This window comes from Phyllopteryx taeniolatus, chromosome 6 (assembly GCF_024500385.1).
Source record: "Phyllopteryx taeniolatus isolate TA_2022b chromosome 6, UOR_Ptae_1.2, whole genome shotgun sequence".
Classification (NCBI taxonomy): domain Eukaryota; kingdom Metazoa; phylum Chordata; class Actinopteri; order Syngnathiformes; family Syngnathidae; genus Phyllopteryx; species Phyllopteryx taeniolatus.
This window is the reverse complement of record NC_084507.1, coordinates 9,101,634-9,110,907: the sequence shown is the minus strand read 5'-3', so window position 1 is coordinate 9,110,907 and position 9,274 is coordinate 9,101,634. Positions and strand designations below refer to the sequence as shown.

At 40.4% G+C, this 9,274-nt stretch overlaps 2 protein-coding genes across 3 annotated transcripts; both read left to right on the top strand.

Annotated features, from left to right (window-relative positions):
• Positions 1 to 1,142: 1,142 nt before the first annotated feature.
• nsmce2 (NSE2 (MMS21) homolog, SMC5-SMC6 complex SUMO ligase) lies at positions 1,143 to 3,650 on the top strand. The gene is made up of 6 exons (XM_061776955.1): positions 1,143 to 1,456; positions 1,866 to 1,978; positions 2,115 to 2,283; positions 2,591 to 2,679; positions 2,988 to 3,094; positions 3,292 to 3,650. Exons 1-6 carry the CDS (start codon positions 1,336 to 1,338, stop codon positions 3,401 to 3,403), a joined length of 711 nt encoding a protein of 236 aa, XP_061632939.1. The 5' UTR covers positions 1,143 to 1,335; the 3' UTR covers positions 3,404 to 3,650.
• A 1,859-nt stretch (positions 3,651 to 5,509) lies between these two features.
• On the top strand, positions 5,510 to 7,692 carry LOC133479751 (protein LRATD2-like). 2 transcript variants are annotated; one of them, XM_061777098.1, is made up of 2 exons: positions 5,510 to 5,783; positions 5,907 to 7,692. In XM_061777098.1, the coding sequence occupies exon 2, from the start codon at positions 6,018 to 6,020 to the stop codon at positions 6,852 to 6,854; it is 837 nt and encodes a 278-aa protein (XP_061633082.1). In that variant the 5' UTR covers positions 5,510 to 5,783; positions 5,907 to 6,017; the 3' UTR covers positions 6,855 to 7,692. The 2 variants fall into 2 exon arrangements, with proteins under 2 accessions (XP_061633082.1, XP_061633081.1); XM_061777097.1 differs by having other exon boundaries at positions 5,511 to 5,673.
• Positions 7,693 to 9,274: the final 1,582 nt, after the last annotated feature.

Below are 9,274 nucleotides of genomic sequence, written 5' to 3'. Positions count from 1 at the left end.
TGTACTTCTTAAAAGTGGAGCTCATTGCTCTGTATGTCACTGGTGTACCAGGGAGGTCACAGTCTAATTTCCTCTTCTTTGCTTTGGCAGGGAGTCAGTGTGACTTCTCATCTGGGACAGTGAGCGACTCTCGCACAGTTGCCTCAGTTCAGAAAAGTAAAGCCCCAATATAGGTACAGACTTCTGACAAGCCTGTCATGCAGTTGCAGTTAGCAGAGAGGACTTTCGCATCAGGCTGAATGATGAGCCAGGGTGAAAAAGAGGCATAATTTAATTGCTCTGAATGTAGAACCCGCAATGATAAAAAAGAAAGTTGTGAAAATTATGCAGTTGGTTAAATTAATTTGCAGCGGAATACAAACCTGCATGGACAAATGTACATAAATCATTTTGAGACTTAAATGTGTTTACGTAAGTGAAGAACTAAATGTGGATTTTTATTTAATTCAATTGCAAACAGGTCTTTCAATATTAAGAATTAGGTTGTTCAAACTTTGATCTGTTTCGAATACTTGCAATAACCTAATCCAGGTTGTCTGCATATTTCAAATGGGGCATATTAAACATACAACGAACCACTTTATCACTATCATATTTTGACCCATCGCCTGTGACATTATCATTTCAAGAGTGAAAGAAACCAGTGCCCAGATTGACCTAAACTTTACAAACAGACAGTAAAAAAATATAGTTTTATTCATCACTTATTTAATGTAGGTTCACATAGAATTACTACTGAAACTATCATAAACTGACCTTGGCACTATGGAGATAAAATCCATTCTTTGACATACAGTCACGTCACGGACACGTCCACAGATGAATTGCTTATAAACCTCCGAATGCCCATTATTCGATGTCAGTGGACCGTTTCACTCTGTCTGTTCCGGGTCATGTACTAGTCTTTCAATTTAAAGTCTAAATGAAAAAACAAATATTGGTCCTTGGAGTATTTTGACGAAAGAATCTCATATAAAATGTTATTAAAACACCTTTAGACGTTTTTAAATTGTGGCCAAAAAAATAAAATAAATGCCTAATGTCTGTGTCTCCTTTAGATTCTGTTGGTTGAATTTGGATAATTGCGCCTTTACTTTGAAAACAGTAAACGGGACCCAGAAGTAATAACCTCCTGACGCCGGCGCTTTCTCGTCGCTTTTCCGCGGGGATTTGTTATCGTAAACTTTGACGCTGATAAAAAGTTCCACTTGTTCGTACGTTAGAGCGTTAAACCAAGCTTCCGTTACAGCTTAACGCGTGTTAATGTGTCGTTAACGAACTATTTGAAAGTTGCTATCGTGAAGTGTTTGAAGTGCATGTCGCAGCGTCGCGAGTATGTATCAAAATTTGAGCCTCGTGAACAGCACTCTGTCCAGCCTCAAGTCGTGTCAGGCCGACCTCCTCACGGGAATGGACGTCGTCACCTCCGTGGCCATGGACCTGACGGAGGACCTCGGTAACAACTGAACTGCTTCTGTGTTTAGTCGTCTCCGCTTGCAAGACACATTGACAATACCTTATAAATGTCATTCATCGTTTGATTCACTTGCTTCCAACAGTAATACACAGAAAAACGACTCCAACATTAACAGCGTTCAGAGGGGATTGATGATAAACCCCACCTCAAACTATATTTATTAGGCTTGTCTACAAAGTCACCAGCAGCTTTATAGAAATTGGACGTTTGTTGAATTAACGGTATGCTAAATTTTCTGCATACACTTACACCCCTAACAATTAAACATTTATGTGGTTTCACTATAAGAGAGGAAACCGGAACTACGTTGTGAATTGTGACAAAAACAAGTTTGACACCCATGCTTTCAATGATGAGGTGACTATGTCCACCTCTGTCTTTTGTGCAGATGGAGAGGGGAACTCTGGCATCAGTGAAATGGAGGCCCTCATGTTGGAATGTGCCAAGCTCGACCGAGAAATTGACTGCTTTGTTGACACTGTGCAACAAGCCACAGTGGAGGTGTTCATGCTCATATCAGACAAACGGTTCAATTAAACAAATGCTCGACAAAGTTTGGAAAATCAACCGTCACCTGATTAAAACCGTGACATGGACTCTGTTGGTGAAACTGAACTAAAAAGTGTTCTTTCCCTAGGTGACTGAACAGCAACAAGAGGCCTTGTTTACCATCAGTTCCAGAGTGAAGAAGAGGTTCACTGAAAAAATTGCTCAACTATCTGACACAGATCTTCAGACTCACCAGAAAATTGTTGCTTTTAAGGAAAGCATCAAGAGTTCTCGCAACCGACATACAAAAATACTTGGTAAAACTATTTATGTTTGTGGTTGGCTGATGCTTGAGGCTAATTTGAAAAAGATAACACCCTCTTTTTTATTTAGGTATAAATATTTGCCTCTCTCCCTGTGGCTGTCCATGATGAAATCACCAAAGCCTTCTTTTGACAGTTCCTGTTTAAAAATATTGGTGGCATTTAATGATGAATGAGACATTGTTACCTTAGCTGGACATGTTGCTTTCTTTTGGGAATATGTTTTCCACGTTGCCTTTCTCCTGTTATCGTTTTAAAAAGTAGAAGAGAGAGTGCATTGTTGTGGATGTTATGTTTTCAGCCAGCCAAGAGTCGGAGAACATGGAGGAGCTTGACGATGAACTTGCTGTGACGCAGACCCAAGTCATCTTCACCTGCCCTCTCACCCAGGTACCCTCCTTATTGCTCTACCTTATTAGAAGACAACCATCTTCATCAGTTGATATGGTTGTCAATGCTAATAATATCATCAGCACCTCATGAAAGTTTCACAGTATCACACAGTCCATACCGCAACCACAAAAACAACTCTGAAGCACACAAATACTGTACTCTGAGCAGTTCTCAGCAAGATGCAGCGCAGTTACAGACCAAAAATCACAACCGCAATAAACATTGTTTAATGGATAACTCAAAACTGAGCATTATATTTGTAAAGATTTTTTGTTTAACGTGTTACCTATGCATCTCTATTCCAGGCGGACATGGTCAACCCGATGAAGAATAAGAAGTGTAACCACCATTATGACGAAAACCCTATCAAAATCCTCATTGAAACGAGACGCAGTCAGAAGAAGAAGTGCTGGTAAGATGATCTGTTTCTTTTAATGTCACAATGGATAGTTAAGATATGATAACCTTTATTAGTCCCACAAAGTATTGTAGTGTCATGATCATTTCATGTACCTCCTAGTGAACAGTTATTGGATATGTTCTTATGGAGATGAGATAGATCCTGCATTTGCTGCTGTACTGCTAATACTTTTTGTCTGTGCCCACTAGCTGCCCTGTGGTGGGTTGTGGAAACAAAGATGTCCAAGAGTCAGACCTGGTTCCTGACCACACTCTGAAAAGACAGATCATGGACCAAAAGAGACAGAGCAATGGCACATAAAACTCCACACTTTCATTGGAAATCTTATCACAAAGCTATGTTATGTTTTTATTATTCTTTTGCAAATTATTCATAGATTTTTTTAGAATTCTTCATTTCCACCAGAAATGCACCCGTTAAGCAATATTTGCTTGTGTTGATCATTTTTTTTGTCCACATATTTGTGGCTTTGTATTTCCGCAGGACACTTTGATGTTTTTCAGTATTGTTGAATTTTAATAAAAGTTGATACTATTTGTATATAAAATATACTGTGCATTCAAAATAGATATTTTGGTCTCAGTGATGGCCAAACCAGCCACTAGAGGGAGACATTTGGGCGATGACACAGATCCATGACTCCCAAGGACAGAATGGCACATTTCTTATGGTAAACCCCACTCTGGTTCTGACCTCCAATGGTTAACTTTAAAACTTGTGAGCGCTGCTGTCTGCTGGGTTTTGTAGGTTAGTGATTACTGAAGACAGAAACAAGGCTAATAGGACACACAGAACATCATTAATAACAGGAGAGTGATGCTTCATTGGGCTCACTCAGGCAGTGACCCAAATTGTTCAGGAACTTATTAACTGATGTCTTATTTGAGTGTATGCCTGGTAAAGGAAAGTAATTATTGGCATTGTTTTTACCCACTTTATAATGCATTTAAAGTCTCGAGAACCCAGAATATGATTGTATGCAAAGAAATTGCAATGTGTAGTGTATTTGGTCAGGGCATTTTGAGCCTCTTAAGGGTCCAAATAGTAACTAACAAATGCTGTGTTGGGATACAACAAGTTAAGCTAATCTTTTAATAACCTTGCATTAGACATTTCTAAGGGTCTTTAGTTGGTTCCACCCAAAGAGTGCTTTATACAGCAGTTTATTAAGTATTTCACCCATGATACGAGTGGTGTTGAGTCATTTCTGCTGTGAATGATCATTGCTGCACTTCAACCTTGTCTGCACGACATGTCACAGGAAGTTTTGCAACAACTGTGGCATTAGGGTTACACACAGATACACGTTTGCACTTGGTTGCAGAGTTGTAACTAGAGTACATGGATAATCTAATTCTTCTTTTTAACTGAAACATTCTGTTTGGTTTGTGGGAGGCCATGGGCTCCAGCATGACTGTGTCCCAGTGTAAAGGTCAAATGCAAGTTTCTTAGATAAGACTGAACACAAACTTGGCACTATTTGGCTCACTTTGAACACAGCAAGTTCACTATTTTTTCTTTTCTTTTTTTAATTTCAAAAATCCGATTTTAATGTCTGATATCGTTAGAGAGGAGCACACTATGTTCTGTCTGTTAAAATATTGAAGATAAATTGCCTAGTAAGTACTCAAGCTTGGACATTTTTTAATAGTACTGTGAAGTGTAGCAAGTAAGAACAGATATTGTGTTCCAGTTCTGCTTTACAAGATGTGCATGTTCATAAAACATCAAATGTCTTCAAATTCAATGTCGGTGTTGATTGATAATCGAGCGATGGTGTATTAACAAAACAATATAAAAATCTAAATATATACTACTATATTTTACACTACACATACGTTTATATATATATATATATATAATATACCTTACCCTTACCTAATATGTTCTGTGTGACCCCCCCCCCCCCCCCCCCCCCTAATATTGGCGCCATAATTTCACCTAATTGCACCCTCAGGCAAGAGCACACACATACAGCAAGAGGTGCTCAAGCACCTGCTCTTTTGCCCTGGATGAAAAAAGTGCTCTTTTTATCTGCAGCCCATTTTTCTTCATTCAGTATATATATATATATATACATATTGAGCCACATCTATGATTTGTTTTAAGGGGGGATAACAGACAGTTTTAAAGTATATGACAGAAAGTGGTTTTTTTTCCCCCTCACTTCAAACTTCACCTTTAAGTACATTCAGAGTCAGTACTTTTTCAGTACAGGAGTTAAATCAGTAGGCTACGTCTAATTCAACTAGTCTTTTATTTACTTTATTCATTTATTTTTACACAGGTACCCAGTACTTTTGCTATCTCTGCTCTTAAACAAAGAGAGCCCACTGCAGACAGAGTTGATGCTCATGAGGCATTAAAAAAAAAAAAAAAAGAAAAAAGGTGCACTGTGCCTTTAAATCATGACACCTCCCAACAGTGGCTCACCGCAGGCTGCCTGAGTTTGGTCTTAAAACCAATACTGAGTGTCCCACGACACACTGGCGTGGAGTGCGCTGCACTGCTAACACAAAGGCAGGAAGAGGAGTTCAAAGGAACACATTCGAACACTCTCTGCTGTACAGGTGAGTCCATTCAGGAAAATGTGACCGGGTGACGTCAGACTGTGACAACTTGAGCGAGAGTGACGTGACGGCAAAGAAGTGTTTCAGTGTGGGCCAGACTGAGCCAACAGGTGGGTCAGGTCCCACCTGTTGGGAGCCCTGTTTTTATCTCCAGTGGGGGTGGGGGATTCGGGAAGTGGACGAGAGAGAGAGAGACTAGCCGGGCTTAAATGTGTTTCTGTCCACGCGGGCAGGTGCTGCTCCAGTGGAGGATTTCCAAACCGGGACATGGATTATTGGCGACACTTTGGATCGCGTTGAAGAACAGGTGGATTCCGTTTGCGCGCTCCACTCCTTTCACCTTTATGGGGAACCAGGTGGAGAAACTAACTCATCTGAATTACGTGGAAGTGCCCACGTCGGACCCGAATGGCCTGGAGCCGGACGTGGACGACGGACCGCGCATCGGCGTCTCTTACATTTTCTCGAACGACGGTGGCGGCGACGACGACGACGAGGAAGACAATTCGGAGCCCTTCCCACCGGAGAACCCCCTCGCGAAGCACGAAGAGAAGCCGTTCGCACCCGAAGACGAGCTGGAGTGTTCGGTTTACTTCCGAGAGGAGTGCATGTTCGAGCGGGGCCCCGGAACCGCCACGCACTCGGCCGAGAGTCTGCTCAACAAGTGCAGACCCGGAGACGTGCTGGAGTTCGTGGCCACGGGACAGTACCCGCACTGGGCCGTGTACGTGGGCGACTTCCAGGTGGTCCACTTGCATCGGGCGGAGATCAAGAACGGCTTCCTCACCGACGTGAGTCAGGGCAAGAGGGGCCGCATCGTGAACGCTCTCTACCGCTACAGGGCGCTCCAGCCGCAGATGATCGTCCGTAATGCCGTGGATCACGTGGGCTCCAGGGACCGAGAACTCTACTGGAGGAACTCCGAGTGCTTTGCGGCCTGGTGCCGCTTTGGTCGGCGAGAGTTTAAAATCGGAGGAGAGATCAGGATCGGAAAACAGCCTTACCGCTTAAATATGCACTTTTCCGATAAGAAGAGCCACGTCCTGGAGTTCCAGAGCCTGGAGGACGTGATCATGGAGAGGAGGAGGAATGACCAGATCGGGAAGGATGCTGTAATGCAAGAACTGGCCAATCACCTGAACGCAGCGCAGGATTTTCAAGAGGACTCTTTAGGAAACTGACGCTGGGTTTAATTGCCTTTGGGCTGTGAGGGACTGAATACTCTCAATTAGCGCAGTTCTATTGGTTTAAACATAACTGTGCTAACAGGTGGAGTGACACTTGTTTACATTCAAATCCTCACACATAAAGACACAAAATGGGCATCTATCTATTATGTGACTTTTGTGGGATGCAGTTGCACCTGTGAAAAAGCCAGCATTTAATAGCACACAGTCCTATTTTTCTCTGTTTGTAGCCAATCATGTATCACTTTAAAAAAAAAAAAAAATAGTCGACTTCATATTTTTTCAACCTGTGCCATAAAATTTCTTTGATAGATTGTTTTGCAATTTAAAAATGAAAAGATTACAGAAGATGAAAATTCCAAACACGAGCAGAGGGGGGAAAAAAGAAACATGCAAGGTCCAGTGTTGATCAATATGATAAAGAAAATAAAACTTGAGACAGAGTGGTCAGTTTTGTTGACTAAATAAGGACACCATTTTGCCACTGTTTTCAACAAATCATTTGGGAGGCATATTTGCGCACTCAAAAAAAGAGTGTTGAACAGGTTAATACAAAAATTATGTAAATATATTTTATAGAGCAGAATATGCTCATTCTTGTATGTGCAACTTTGTGGTTTGAGCGTGCAAAGTTGTGACTGCACTTATTTTTTTCTTCCTGTCATAGTCAAAATGCTTCTATCCAATCATTGCACAGCTTTAACTACTTTTTGGATACTTTGTCAACACTGTTTGAAGTCATTATTCAGCACTTTTATTGATACGTTTATTTTTTTTAAAATAAAAAAATTTTGTATGAAGGAATCTGTAAATAAATATTTGACCAATGCAAGTTCTTCTGCTTTTGAATACATGAAGAAATTCTAATTTGATGAGGTTATTTGGCATCTTCAATAGCAGCATCTATTATGCTTGCAAGGCATTTTTCTTAACATTGTGTACACTGGGCCAGCTGAAAATAAGTAATTTCTTTGTGAATTGCCACAGGCATGGTTATTTGGCTTTCTTTCCTTCCCTTGGAACCGCGGAGTTCATTACAATTCAGTCACACGTGCAGGTTTTATTAGACAACATTCATAAATAGGCAAAAACCCTTCAGTGAGTCATCACATCTTTATTTACAACTACATAATTAAAATAGAAATCATATGTGGCTAGAATTGCAGTGTGTGTGTTTTGGATTATAGGAACAGAGCCCTCCGAAGGAGAGCTACCTGTTCTGTGTGAAAATGTTCTGGCCTTGAAGAGGAAGAACCTCCCTCCTCTCTCTTATGAGAATGTTTTCATGCTTGTTGTGTTTCTTTGCATTTTTGAGCAGGTCATGTCCCAAAAGAGCTAAAGTAGGATCATGGTGTGGGCTGGTAACCAGCAAACGAGCTGCTGGACACATTAGCATTTCTTCAATTCTTCATGGTCTGTCACTGTGACAAAATAGGAGTTGTGTGTATGAGATTCATTTTTATGATAGTCATATTTTTGTAACGGTTAACGAGTGAGGACAGAATGGGGTGAAGCACACAATGTTAAAACAGATGTGTGCAATGGAACTATTAAGAATATGTGACCTTTTTTACATCATGCTTAAACGTTATCACATTATGTTGCCCAAATGAAGATACAGGAAAACCTTGAGAGTGCCTGAAATTGTGTATTTCAGAAATAGACCAACATTTTAAGGAAAAATATATCTCTGAAGTTTTACACAACTTTAGAATTTGTGAGATGTACCTCTCAAAAGAGGAAGTTTTTTGGGGGGGGGAGGGTTTATTGGAGACACTTGCAAAGAACAACATAGGGTTAGAAGAAAACCGTGAGAAGGAAAGAGAGGAAATGTTTTGTTGTACTATTTGTAAATAATAGCGGTGGTTAACTGATCCTCATTTGTGTAATGACACGACTCAACTTTGCTTTACCATTTTTGTCATCAGTCATTAAAATTGACTTTACTCTAGGATTTATGTTAACAGTGGTTACCTTTTGAAATGGCTGTATACAATAGTAAAACAGTCCTCAAAATATTGCCTTTACAGTACGGTAATTAATGGTTGTATGATGGTGGTAGTGCAAAATCCCTAGAATGTAATTTTTTTTTCCATGGAATAAATTGTCTCCAAATCAAATCAGAGGTTTATCAATGTCCCTCAATTGATTGTCTGACTTTCAGTGTACTTTAATACTAATTATTATTACGATTATTATTTTGTAATTGTGGTGTTTGAGTGTTTTGGAAAAAAATTAGTCATTGCACGCTGGAGAAATACGACATCCTCAAAAGAACAATACAATGACTAGCGAGAGAGATGTGAGCACCCCCACCTCTTCCTACAATTGTTCCATAGAGAACGCTTTTAGTTTGACATGTTGGCTCATTCTAGTCAGACTGTTGACCAGTGAGTTTCGCTTGGTTCCTGTGG